We start from the raw sequence: 14635 nt of genomic DNA, 5'->3' as shown, positions 1-14635 counted from the left end.
TCTGTTGGTGATGCTTGCATCTATGACTCCTGATCTCTTTCCTAAGTTTTCTAACTCCAGGTTTGTCTCCTGTATTTCTTTAAGGGAGTTATTTATGTGCTTCTTAAAGTCCTCTATCACCATCATGAGAAGTGATTTTAGATCCAAATCTTACTTTTCCAGTATGATGGTATATTTTCCGGTATGATGGTGACTTGCTATGGTGGGAGAATTGGGTTTTGATGATGCCAAGTAACCTTGGTTTCTGTTGCTTATGTTCATAAGCTTGCCTCACACCATCTGATTATCTCTAGTGCTATCTGCCCTGACTAAATCTGACTGGAGCCTGTCCTTCCTGTGATCCTGGTTGTGTCAGAACTTCTCAGAGTCAAGCTGTCTCTGTGATCCTGTGATTCTGGGATCCTGGGATCCTGGGATCCTGTGATTCTAAGATCCTCTGTATGTCAGAGCTCCTGGGAGTCAAGCTGCCTCTGGGACCCTGAGATCCTGGTATGACCAAGCTCCTGGGATCCTGGGAGTGTTAGAGCGCCTGCAAGTGGAGCCTCCTCTGGGTGTTGTGGGACCGGCCATGGAGTTCACACCTAAGATCTGCTCAGGCACCGGCCCAGACTGAAAAGAACCCGCACCACTAATTGGGCAGAGTTCCTGGGTGCCTGGGTCCCACTGGTCCCAGCTACTTCTAGCACTGGGGCAGATGTGTCCTCCTCACCTCTGATAGTTGAACTTCTCTCTGCATCAGCTTCATCCAGTCTGAGTATACCTAGTTTTATATAAGCCACCTGAAATTTTGAAAACAAACAGTTTGAGGGTGAGGCAGTAGTTAGTTCAAACTCCATTCACATAGCAACCAAATTCAGACATAGAACCAAAGTAGGGTTAGGAAGCAGGGTATGAGGGCATGCCCTAGAATCCCAGCACTTGAGAGGCAGAGGCAGGAGAATTGCTGCAGGTTGGAAGCCAGGTAGGAATTCACAGTGATACCTATTCAGCTCCATCTGAAGAGAAAGGTGATAGAATTAACATCTATATTAACATCTATATTAACATCTAATTAACATCTATATTTGGTTGGAAAAATTTAAGTATTATGATAATGTCAGTGTTCCTTCTAAATCATAAGTTTACTACATTTGTATTCAAATTTTAAGAAAATTATTCTTAAAACTGAAAATGCAACAATTTATCTAGAACACAATCAAAGAACATTTAGAGGTAAGGTATCAAAAATTAGGGATGTGGGTTGTATCTCAAGTTAACAGATCTTTAATAGTACTGGTAAAAACAGTGACCTTAGATCCAAAGAACCATCAGTTAATATTGTCACCACTATGAAATTGTAACACAAGAAATATTTCTTTCAGGACATGGTAGTGAATGTTTACAGTCCTAACATACAGGAGACAAAGACAGGCGAGTCACCAGTTTGAAGCCAGCCTATTAGACGCTGTCTCCAAACAACTATTCTTTTATATTAATCATTTCTGTAGTCACTAAATTCCCAATACCTAAATATATAAAAGTTAATAATAGATTGCCTTTCATAAATAAGCAAATGAAGTAAATATAATAGCTTTAGAATTAAAGAAATAAAATTGAGGGTGGTGGTGGCGCACGCCTTTAATCCAAGCACTTGGGAGGTAGAGGCAGGCGGATTTCTGAGTTCGAGGCCAGTCTGGTCTACAGAGTGAGTTCCAGGACAGCCAGAGCTACACAGAGAAACCCTGTCTCGAAAAAAAAAAAAAAAAAAAAGAAAAGAAATAAAATTGAACACACTTTTATTTTTAAATGGATAAAGAGTTTTATTATTAAAATGCCAGTAGTACTGGGCATGATGGAACACACCTTTAATACCAGTACTCAGGAGGCAGAAGCACGGGGATTTCTGCGAGTTCAATGCCAGCTTGGTCTATATAGCATGTTTTACACTAGCATGGCTACATAGTGACACCCTGTCTCATAACAGACAGTCAACCAATGACAGTGATGAGTCAGTGAGTTCTATTCTTCTTAACTACTGTAATTATCCTTACTATCACTGCCTTGATGCACTGTTCTTGATTCATCCGTATTACACATTCTGTGGTTCTGCAAAGGTTGGCTATACCGTTGAAATAGATACATCTAAACATCTGCTGCACTGTTACTGTCTTGGTCCTAACTTCCCAGCTTTGCAGTCCTGTTTCCCTGTTTCTTTTCTTGTTTTCTATTTGCCTAAAAACAACAGTCAAAATCATCAGCTTAAAATGTGACTGACTATGGGTGATATCTCAGTGCACTCACAGGTAAACTCAATTCCATTATAGAGATCTATGGCTCAAGCATGGTTAGAATCCTCCTTTCCTTTATGACCTTAGCTCTTACACTATTCTTGCTTTCTCTGCTCCAACCACATTAATCTCCTTATCCTTGTAGTAAATCAAGTAAGTAGGTTTCTACCTCAGGACCTTTGTACTTAAGATTTATCTGCCTGACATGATTTATCTAATAATACCTGTTTGGCCCACTCCCTCTCTTTTTACAGATCTTTGTTCAGATGTCAATAAAGTTACCTCTGACTTCTACTATTAAATACCTTTAGTTCTTTCTGATTCTTTACCCTGCTTCATTTGTCTCAGTAACACATATCTACGGATTATATGTTTATTTACATTTTACTGGTTTTCTAACTACATTTTCACCTCAGTAAGAGCAAAGCCATGACTTCATTCACTGCTAAAACCCTCTGCTAGCACCTAGAGTAGAGGGCATAGAAGGCATTCTGTGGCTTGTGATTAAATGAATATATTGGCAGAACATTTTTGGAAATCAACTACTACAGATTTTACAAGCTGTTTTTTTTTTTTAAGTAATGATGATTAAAGAAATTTTATGAATCTGTTAAAAAAAAAGGAAGAGATGTACATGAATACGGTCCAAAAATATGGGACCAAGAACAGTAATGAAGGTTCTTTGTCAGTACGTAAGTACAGAGAAGTTGATAGAAGAATAATTTCCAACTGTAAAGGAACACTAAAAATTAGGAATGGTCCCCAAGTGTTGGCGGTCTTTGAGAAGAGGTTAGGTTGATGGAAGTAGACAGCCAGTGCAGTAGAGTAGTAGGAAGTAGGGAATAAGTGGCTTAGAAGCATGCCAAGAGGCCTGGAAGTTTGTCAGAAGGCTATACTGTTTGTTTGTTTTGTTTTGTTTTGTTTTTGTTGTTTTTTTCTAGCTCTGGCTGTCCTAGAACTTGGTCTATAGATCAGACTGGCCTGGAACTCAGAGATTCACTTAAATCTACTTCCTAAATACCAAGATTAAAGGAATTCATCACTACTGGCCAGCCAGAAGTCTGTTTTTGATACACAAGCCATAAGAATAAGAAAACTGTCTAGATATAAGCTTGGGACTGTCATACAAGAAGGCAAGAAGAGTCATACAGGAAGTATCAATTAGGCATATACAAGAAGGCAGAGTTGAGGTACTACGTGAAGTACTGAGTATAGAATGTGAGAAAACAAAGACCTATAGTAAATATCAGCAACAAGTGATATGATGGAGAGTAGCAATCATTAATTAACTGCATGTGTTTAATTATTTTCTTCTTCTATTCTAGGTTTCTCTGTCGCTCACAGAAAAATGGATCACTTGAGGCCTGGGAGGACTCAGTTATCACAGTAACCCTGTACCATCAACCAAGGTTTATAGACAGTTTATAGAGCCACTGAAGAGTTAAAGAAGATGTTCTTTCATAGAAATAGTCCTATAGTATTGTGTTACTAAATAAAATTAAATACACAATGTTTAAGTTATTAGACTTGCTAATACAAGCATACATGTGCCACAGCTACTGTATACTGATAGCTATCGAACCTCAAATTTAAAGATTTCCCTTCATGGAAAAGTTACTGTATTTTGCAAGAAAACACTGAACATTGTCATTAAATATTTTTTCAGCAAAGTATCATTTAGGAAAATTTTCTTGAAACAAACTCTATAAAGTTCTAAGTCCTACCATTGAGTGAATTTGATATTATGGCAGCAACTTACAGACTTGTGGTTAGCACTGTGAACCATTATAGCAGTGTAGTGATAGACCGACGCTTTGAACAAGCCATCCATTATTGCACTGGAACCTGCCATACCTTCACACATGGAATAGACTGCATTGTGGTGCATCATAGTGTCTGTGCAGACCTCCTGCATATCCCTGTGTCTCAGGTCAAAGATGTGGATCTGAATTCTGTGTTTTTGTCTCATGAAAATGGGCTTTCCTCAGCTGAAGACTATACCCATCAGGCCCTCACCGGCATGCCCAGGGCCAAGAAAGCATCGACATTTCAGAATACCTGTAACTTAAAGGACATTGCAGGAGAAGCAATCAGCTTTGCCAGTGGGAAAATAAAAGAATTTTCCCTTGAAAAACTCAGAAATTCAAACCATGCAGCTTACAAAAAAGGAAGAAAAGTTAAATCTGACTCATTTAATAGAAGGTCAGTTGATTTTGACTTACTCTGTGGCCATTATAATAATGATGGGACTTCTCCAACCTTTGGCTTACTCCGGAGTTCTTCAGTCGAGGAAAAATCTTTATCTCATAGGAATTCATTAGATACAAACCTGACTTCCATGCTTTTTCAGAACTTGTCTGAAGAAGATCTAGTTACACAGATTTTAGAAAAACATAAAATAGATCATTTTTCTTCTGGGACAGATATAAAAATGTGTTTGGACATCTTACTGAAATGCTCTGAAGATTTGAAAAAATGCACAGATATCATAAAACAATGCATAAAGAAAAAGTCAGGAAGTAGCATCAGTGAAGGAAGTGGCAATGAGGCGGCGATTTCTAACTCTGAGACTGTCTATATGAATGTAATGACCAGGCTAGCTTGCTACCTGAGAAAGTTACCATTTGAATTTATGCAGTCTGGGAATAATGAGACCGTAGATTTGACAGAACTTGTCAATAGTATACCTAACTTACAACTGACTCCATTCTCCCCATTATATGGGACTGAACAGCCCCCTAAATATGAAGATATTGTCCACCTCTCAGCCCTTGACTCCAGACAGTTTCAGACTATTGAACTGCAAGATGACAAACATAATTTTAAACAAATAGACACTGTAAAAACCACTCCAAACAACACAGATTCCTTGTGTAGCCTGGAGGTAAACGATCCTGGAACTCTGAAACCTGTGCAGCTTCAATCACCGTTATTAACCATAAACCATTTAAAGAATGTTTCTTCTGGTAACTTAATGGAAACTCTTTATATTGAAGAGGAGTCAGATGGGAAGAAGTCATTATTAGATAAAGGACAAAAAGCAGAGAATGGACAAGGTCAGGAACCATTAAAGGTAAATGAACATAAGGAATTTTCAGATCATGATACTTATCTTAAAAAATGTCCTCCCTCAGTACAAAATGAAATTGGTAAGATATTTGAAAGGCCAATGGTGGTTCATCCACCTAAGGAAGATTCTAAATTAGAAGTTCCTACCACAGAACTCAGAGACCAGAGGCACATTATGAATCCTAACAGTCAAGAAGAGATAGACAAATTATTAATGGATTTGGAATCATTCTCACAGAAGATGGAGACCTCTCTAGGAGAACCACTTGCCAAAGGGAAAAGCATCAATTCTCTAAATAGTCATAGTCATTTGACTAGTCAGATCCACAAAGATCTTGAGTCTAAACCTATAGCCTCTTCAGCTATGGAAAAAGTTTCACCTTCTTGCCTAACAAGGATTATTGAAAACAATGGACACAAAATAGAGGAGGAAGACCGAGCCCTCTTACTTCGAATTCTGGAAAGCATTGAAGACTTTGCTCAAGAACTAGTTGAATGCAAGTCAGGCAGAGGGAGTCTATCACAAGAAAAGGAAATGATGCAAATTCTACAGGAAACCTTGACAACTTCCTCCCAGCCCACTCCATCAGTCTGTAGGAGCCCTGTTGGTGAGAAACCCAAAGATAATACTTCAGTTGTTTTGATTCAGCAGACGCCAGAAGTGATCAAGGTAAGATCCAAAAATCGTGAGTTCTGAGAAGTTTTGAAATACATTTTATTGTATATAAAATATGTAAACAGAAACTTTTTGTTAGCCACTTTAAATTCTGTGCTTGGAATGATCTCAGTTTAGTCAAAAAGAAGCAAAGGATTTGAATCAGATTGTTTTTATCTGCCCTATTCATGCACTCTCTTCCTTCCAAGTTCTGTGGCTGAAAGAAAGTTACTTAGCCTTAGTATATATTGCTATACTCACATAAGACATGAGCAGTGAAGCCTGACACTTACACAGAGTAGATCATTTAATATTAATCCTTCCCAGGAAACCAGAAAAGCAGTCCACCACATATGTGCACCTTCTGTAAGGTGTAGGATAGGGTACACAAGAGCCTGATTCCTTTTAAGATTTATTTTGTTTATTATCTGTAAGTACACTGTAGCTGTCTTCAGACACACCAGAAAAGGGCATCAGATCCCATTACACATGGTTATGAGCCACCATGTGGTTGCTGGAATTTGAACTTAGGACCTCTGGAAGAGCAGTCAGTGCTCTTAACCACTGAGCCATCTCTCCAGCCCAAGAGCCTGATTCTTAAAGAGCTGAAAATCTAACAGATGAGTTAAAACTAATGTTCCTGAATAGTATGTTCAAACACTTTCTTAAAGTACCATCAATGCAGTAAGCCTTCAAAGAAAGTGTGTGTGAAGTTTCTCTATGCACATAAGAATAAGTAACAATCTAGAAGCAGAGAAGTGTTTTCTGAAGATTTTTAATTTTCCACTATTTACTTTACTGATTGTGACTACTTGGAGAAAGGCAATTATTTGCCCATTTGTGTAGAAGTGTTTGTTGGTGAAGTCCATGGGTTACGAAGGGACTCTTTGCCATCCCATTTAAGAACTCAGTTTGCCGGGCGGTGGTGGCGCACGCCTTTAATCCCAGCACTTGGGAGGCAGAGGCAGAGCAGGCAGATTTCTGAGTTCAAGGCCAGCCTGGTCTACAGAGTGAGTTCCAGGACAGCCAGGGCTACACAGAGAAACCCTGTCTCGAAAAACCAAAAAAATAAAAAAAAAGAACTCAGTTTGATGAAGCCTCCATGTTCCTAATGTTGTCCTGTTGCACAGCCTGGAATATGTATATAGCCTATGAGTTCACCAAGAAGAAAAAAGAATGGTATTTTTAACATCTGCCCCAAATATGACAGACTTCACTTTGACTCTTATTCTACTGTTCCTGACTGAAAATTTGTGACAGGTATAGAAGCGCATCAACAATTTGCTAAACCCAATATCTACCATATAGAGTTTATAAATGTAGACATCTATTCGTTCACAGATATAAAGCCAAATCAATAAAGACAAGTTATAAAATAGATGAATTATTGTGCAATGCACACATTTGTACTAAAACTATAACAAAGTGCCAGAATACAGCAAATACAATGTTCAGAAAAACAGCCCTGGAGAAGAGGAAAAGGTCTGACTAGATGGGCAGAGGCCTCTCAGTTCCATATGTCATTTCTCTGCTGGCTGGTAGATATCTAGTGAGCAGTTTCTCAAGTTATTTATGCTATTTGTGTATTCCTCAACATTATGTAATTTTTAGAAGTTAAATTTTAGAGATAAAACTTTTATGGCCAAATTAAAAAATAACTTAGTGTCAGACATAGTGGCTTATGCCTATAATGCCAGCACTCAGGAGGCAGAATCAGACAGATCTCTGTGAGTTCAAATCTAGCCCCTTATCTACATGAGTTCCAGGACAGCCAAAGATACATAGGAAGACACTGTACTGAAAATAAACAAATACATAAATATTATTTTAGCCTTATTAAAATTTTGTTTGAGGGCCAGCAAGATGGCTCAGAGAGTCAAGCACTTTCCATGCAGGCTTAGTTCAATCCCTGGGCCCATGTACTAATAAAAGGAGAGAATTCACTTAACACATTGTCCTTTGACACCTGTACATGAGTGCTCACACACATATCATGCGTACACATATACAATAATAATATATAATTTTAAAGGATTTTTAATTTTTTGTTTGGTATTTGAGACAAGGTCTCATTATATAGCCTTGACTGACCTTAAACTCATAGATTCTGCCTACCTCTGCCCTGTGAATGCTAGGGCTACAGACTGTGCCACAGTACCCAGCAAGATTTAAATCTTAAATATATTTGTTAAAGGTATGTGAGTACAGTGCCTGCAGAAGACAGAAAAGGCTATTGGCTCCCTTGGAATTTGAGTTGCACGCAGTTGTAAGCTGCCCAGTATGGATGCTGAGCACTGAACTTGGATCCTCTGGGAAAGTGTATGCATTCTTGTTACTGAGCTGTCTATCCAGCCCAATAAATAATTTTTAAAACTTCATTTGTCCTGGGCATTGTAGTACAGCTCAGAATTAGGAATGTGAAAGCAGGAGAACCATGAGTTCAAGCCTATTGTGGACTTCAGCTATGAATTGAAGACTGACCTGAACTCCTAAAAGGGCCCTTTCTCAAGAAGACAAGAGCTGGGGATAGAGCTCAGTGACAGAACACTTGCCTGTTGTATAATACCATATGGGTGTGGGGCTTCAGGGAGATTATTTTACAGAACAAAAAAGGTGAATTGTGATCAGGTGAATAATTTCTACCAGGTACACATTTCTGGCCACTGATTTGTGTGCACATTTTTAGTTACCAGAAACATTAAAACTTAAAACAATATAATACACACTTAAGTTATTAAACGATGATTTTGCTCAAATGTTCACTGAACATTTATGGAAGCTCTACAGAACTCATTTATTGATTCACAAATGTTGATAATGTTAGTTTTAGAGAAAAAGCCCAATTCTGAGAGTCCTAGTGGACCTGGCCTCTCCACTGTTCCCAAATCCAATCCAAGAGACAACAGTGCTGAAGTCAGGAAACAGTTTTATAAAAACACTGTGCCCACCAGGAGAATGGGGGCAGTGTCTTCAGAGAGCTTTGAAAGGTCTAGAAAAGGGAACAAAGACAAAGGTTCAAGATTTGCATAGCTTAGCAAAGCAAGCAGTCTCGGGTAAACCGTGGTCCGGTTGGTCACTATCACTAAACAATAAGCTATGCTTTTTGGTCACAAGGAGCATTTCAGTTGCCTGTGGAGGGTAGTTCCACTTTTCATGGGATACTTATCTATCAGATCATTTCTTCTGGAACACGGGGTTACTGCAGGAAAGAATGACAAGTCAGAAAAAGCAAGATGGAATTAGTTCCTTTGGGTTTAGAGCAAAGACTAGAGACATCAGATGCTACTTCAGTAGTCTAGACTTAGTTACTCTCATTTAGTGTATTGGGGTGGGGTAGGATTAGCAGCTTCAGACAGATAGTCTTTAAATGACTTACATATCTATTGCAGAGTTAAGCAAGAATCTGACCCAAATTTTAGGGTAGCAAAGAAAATAGTTGCAAAATAACACCAAGTTTTTAATCTTTGTGTCACACACATCCAAATGAATACTTAGTGATCTTAGCAAGCACAGCCTTCAAGTCCCTATTATAATATCTTTAGTTCAGTAGGGTTGTCACTGGAAGAGAAACTAAATAAATTATACAAAATAAAAAATGAAAGTTTTTTTATATTCAAGATAATACTGATGTGTTTAACACATACCTGTATAGTAGCCTCAGAATGCTAATGATTTCCTAAGAGCTACAGTTATTGTAGACGAAGACATTTTCATATATTTTCTCAATAATCTGCCTATTAAATGGAAAATGTTCTCCTTCTCTGATGACCTATTATAATTTTTAACAACTATTATAGCCAGAAACTCTTATTGTGGTAGCACATTTCGCATGTTTATTATCTTCCCACATTACCTCCTATGGAAAAAAGGAGACAGTAGGGAGTGGCTCTCTGATAACACTCCCAATGTTGGCACTAGATCCAACGCGGTCGGACTCAGCAGCCAGGCACTAAAGCTTCCTAGCTTTGTTTGCTTTGCTTTTGTCCTTTTTACAAATGTGGACTAGAATCAGAATGTGATTGAAAATAATCATCTTTCAACATTCTTTTTTTTTCTGTGTACTAAAATTACTTTTATTACAGTTGATCTTTTAAACATTTCCTTTGTCAACATTCTTTTAAATAAGTTTCAATATCAAAAATAGAATAAAATTTAATAAATTTCTGCTTGATGGCCTTGGGCAACGGGCTGTATTCCCTTGCTTTAGAGGCCTGTCTTTCTCTGTCAATCTTTTCTTCCCATGAATTGGGGAATTGGTTACCTTTTTCTATGAAAAGCCAGACAGTAAATATTTTAGGCTTAGTATGCCATGAGATTAGTGGTGTGTGTGTGTGTGTGTGTGTGTGTGTGTGTGTTCATGCATGTGTGCATGTGCTTAAAGAGTCTTTTAAAAATATTAAATCAGGTTCTGGGGAGATGGTTCAGTTGATAAGACTTTCCTGTGCAGGCATGAGGACCTCAGTTTGACTCTCTAATACCTGTATAAAAAGCTTGATGTGGCAGTACATGTCTGCAACCACAATGTTGTGGGGCAGGGACCAGCAGATCCTGGGAGCCAGCTCACTAGTCCACCAGCCTAGCCAAAATGGCGAGCTTAAAGTCTGAGAGACCGTGTGTCAAAAGAATAAAAGGGGAGAATGTCATCGTCCTCTGCCTCCATACATGCTCACATGGACACATGCACCTGCATTCATGTGTACACATGTGCATACGCCACATATACCAAACACACAAAGTGTTAGACTAATCTTTGTTAGCTCTTATTTTATGCAAATAGAACAGTACGGCATATTATCTAAATAGTGCACCACTTAGTTTTGGCAGGTTTCATATCTTAAAGTCTTTGCTTCATATTTTTGTATTACTGTTTTGGTCTGGCTATTCCTTGTTATTGTTTCTTAGTTTAGACATGGTCTGTGTGGAACACCTTCTGTCACTCGGGCAGCCCTGAACTTGCAGCCCTCTTCCACCAGCTTCCTAGACAGTTGTAGCTATAGGTCTGTCACCACGCTTGGCTGCTGGAGTATTTCCATTAGCATCTGATCTTTGAAAAATCACCTTAGATACAGTGACACCCATAGGATATTCCTCCTCACTAGTTTCTCCTTTTTTCTAGAAGTTTCTACCATTCTGAAATTGTTTATCTGTTGCTGCAAACTTTTATATAATATTGTTTTCATGGTTTTTTTTCTGTTGTTTTGTTTTGTTGGTATATTTATTTGTTTTCTCATGCACACTAGGCTGGCTCTCTACTGATAAGCTCCATTCCCAGCCCTGTGTGTGTTTGCTTGCTTGCTTGTTTCTAGACAGTCTTGCTGTGTATCTCAGACTGGTCTGGAACTTGTCCTGCTCATGTCTTAGTCTCCTAAGTATTAAGATTACAAAAATGTCCCACCATGGTTGACCTATGATTTCTTTTAAGAACAACTTTATAATTATGTCCTTTTTGTTGTAGTTGTTGTTGTTGTTTTAGACAGCTGGAAAACTAACAGCTTAAACATTTTAATTAGAAATTAAAATGTCTTAAGCATTTTAGAAATTAAAACATTAGAAATTAAAATGTTTAAGAAGTAGACATGTAAGCAGTACTTTTAAATGACAGTAGTGATGACACATTAAAAAAGATTGACTTAACAATATTACATACATTAATATTTTAATATGATTTCAAAATAATTTCCCAAGAGTAAGTAGTATGTGTTGACCAAATAAAAATGAAATTCAAACTCCTGTTATGAGAGGAAGCCAAAAAGAAAATACTAAGAGGATATTCAGAAATTGGATACTAGCCTAGACCAAGGGTCAACCATCTAGAGGCCCTTGGGCCAAATCCACTGCTGCCAGGACCATAACCACACCTCATTTGATGATCTATGGCTGCTTTTGTGTTCTACCTACTAATCTGAGTAGTTGAGATAAAGACCCTAAAGCCTACAGAGTTTATTTACTACATGGGCATTTATAAAAATAGTTTGCTGGCTCCTATCTAGTTAGTAGTTTACATTAAATCAACAAAGCAGAGTTTGATAAGGCTCAATGTCCTGTTTTGTTGAGTCCTAGAAGCTTCATTAAAGATCAGTAACAAAAACTACCTATGGATTATGATATCCAGCCAGTGTCTGATTAGACATTTAAAAGGTAAATAAAACTGAGAGTGGCAATGTACTACTGTAAGCTTAGCAACTTTAGAGACTAAGACAGGAAAAACAACTTTTAAAAAGTAAATTTTTGCCTAAAGTAACCATATATAGCCATTTTCCCTAATCTCTGCCTCCCCTCATCTATCAACTTCTTTTTTTGGACAGCTTTCTCACAATGTCACTCATTTCTCACACAGTCATTGGCTAGCATGTGACAGTTGAAGTTTTATATAAAGCCTCTATATGACAGGAATTAACTTTGTAGGTTCAAGAATAGCTGATCCATGCAGATGAGTATGCAGAAGAGTCGAATATGACTAAGAACAGCCTGTAGAGGTGGGACAGAGTAATCCAGCTAAGGTCCCCTAAGGTTTTGTAATTATGAATGAATGAATTACTGTGCTGAGGCCATATTTTAATATGGAAGTTAATGGAATAATTTTCTTTAAAAGTAAACACTAAAAGACTGTATATAAGTAATATTTTATCTCTCTGTATGTGTGTCTGTGTGTCTGGGGTTGGGTGAAATATACATATGGAGGCCAGAGGTTAACATCTAGTATCGTTTTCTGTCTCTTTCCACCTTATTTTTGAGATGAGATCTCACTGAACCCAGAGCTCACTGATAAACTAGACTAGCTGGCTAGTAAGTTTTCAGGATCCACCTGTCTGTAGGAACCCCACCTGACACTGGTGTTGTAGACATACCTCCATGTCCAATGTCCAGCTTTTATGTGGGTGCTGGAGATTTGAGCTCAGGTCTTCATGCTTGTACTGCAGGCACTTCACTGACTAAACTGTCTCCCCAGCCCCAGTAAGTCAAACTTTAGTACTGTTTGGTTGCTACCAGCAGATGGCATTACAGTCAACTTGGGTCTCTTAAGCTTAATGGAGCAATAACATTTTAACTCAAGTTAAAAAATAAGCCCTAGCTTCCTTCTAGAAACATTTTTTAATTTAACTTTGGTAAAAATATCAAAACTGTAAGTCTAATGAAACCTGACAACATGTCTAGATTAGAAAAATACAGATGCGCTGAGGAGGTTGCTCAGTGGTTGTCTAATGCATCCATCCATTTCTAGCACCAAAAGGAAAAATGAGGTGGGCAAGTACAAGTTAAAGTCTTAAAGCTTTTTAAATAATTTTGTAATTTGAACTATTTCCACATGTTACCAAGCACAGATTTCAGGAGTGTAGTAGAGATTGTTTATGGTTAGCACATTAGTTTTGTTTACTCACCATATGCCAAAACCTAGATCAGTAGCACTTAGTGAGTGCTCCCGTGCTAGTGTGGTTTCTGTTGCTGTTATAAAACACTGACTGAAACCAACAGCAGAGGAAAAGCATTTTACATCTTACCCATTAGACTCCATCACTGAAGGAATCCAGAGAAGGAGCTCAGGAACCTACAGGCAGGAACTGAAGAAGCAGCCACAGAGGAATGCAGCCTACTGACATGCTATTCAGGGCTTCCTCAACCCACTTTCATATACAACCCAAGACCACCTGCCCAAGGATGACACTACACACAGTGGGCCATTAATCTAGAAAATGCCCTGCAGGCTTGCCTACAAGCCAATCTGATGGAAGCAATTCCCAACTGAGGGTCCCTCATACCAAGTGACTCTACTTTGTTTAAAGCTGGCAAAATCTAACCTGCACAGTTCAACAGATACCTGAGGTATTTATTAACAATGGTCAACATTTTTAGAGACTTCACATATTTCTGTAATTTTTAAATTTTCTTCTTATAATCCTTTTAGAAAAATAAAATAATAAAAGTAATTTTTTCAAAGTACTTCAAAAGATTGTAGTTATTACATCCAGGCTTGAACTCCCATAAAACTATCTGTATTAATTGATTTCTAGCTTATTTATTCTATACCTTAAGTCTCCCTACTTCAAAAGAGTTTTCAGATGCAGACCTTTGAATCGGGGTCCTTCTATTTCCTCTGAGATTCCCAGAAAGCAATAATGACGTTAGGCTACAGATAAGGATGCAGTCTCCTCTTGCAGATGTACTTTTAAAGACCACAGTGCTTTGACATGTATTTCACAACATAGTGCTTGTTATCGTTAGTATATTCTTGACCACCAATTCCAGCCTTCTGTTTTGATGCATATGAACTTAACTCTCTTTCTAAATTCCTAAGGTCATATTATCCCTTGAGTTTTTATGTGCAATTTATGGTTGATGGGTGAAGGAGAAACATTTTTGCAGTGGTTATAGCTACTGATAATGTACTCATACACCTATAACATGTTTTAGGCTTGATGTGGTAGTGCATACCTACAATTCCAGCATTCTGTAGATAGAGGCAGGCAGCTCTCTATTAGTTCAAGGTCAGCCTGGTCTGTATAGTAAGTTCCAGGCCAGCCAGAGCTACACAGTGAGTCCCTGTAACAAAAAATTTAAAAAAAAATTTAACCATACTGCTTCCTCTCCACCTCCTTCCTTCCTGCATCTGTTTAATATGTTGATGAAATGAAAATCTTCTGTTTCC

The 14635-nt window shown here is 38.1% G+C and overlaps 1 protein-coding gene across 2 annotated transcripts in view; it reads left to right on the top strand.

Moving 5' to 3' along the window:
- The window catches only part of Ppp2r3a (protein phosphatase 2 regulatory subunit B''alpha), a 150144-nt gene that overhangs the window by 41738 nt on the left and 93771 nt on the right, over positions 1–14635 (top strand). For both annotated transcript variants that reach the window (XM_031345047.1, XM_031345049.1), the window contains one exon: positions 3593–6006. In XM_031345047.1, coding sequence (XP_031200907.1) covers positions 4012–6006 — 1995 coding nt within the window. In that variant the 5' untranslated portion in view covers positions 3593–4011. The remainder of the gene's footprint in view (positions 1–3592; positions 6007–14635) is intronic.

Source organism: Mastomys coucha, unplaced genomic scaffold (genome assembly GCF_008632895.1).
Source record: "Mastomys coucha isolate ucsf_1 unplaced genomic scaffold, UCSF_Mcou_1 pScaffold23, whole genome shotgun sequence".
NCBI lineage: Eukaryota > Metazoa > Chordata > Mammalia > Rodentia > Muridae > Mastomys > Mastomys coucha.
Note: the sequence above shows the minus strand (reverse complement) of the source record. Positions and strands in the feature narration are given on the sequence as shown.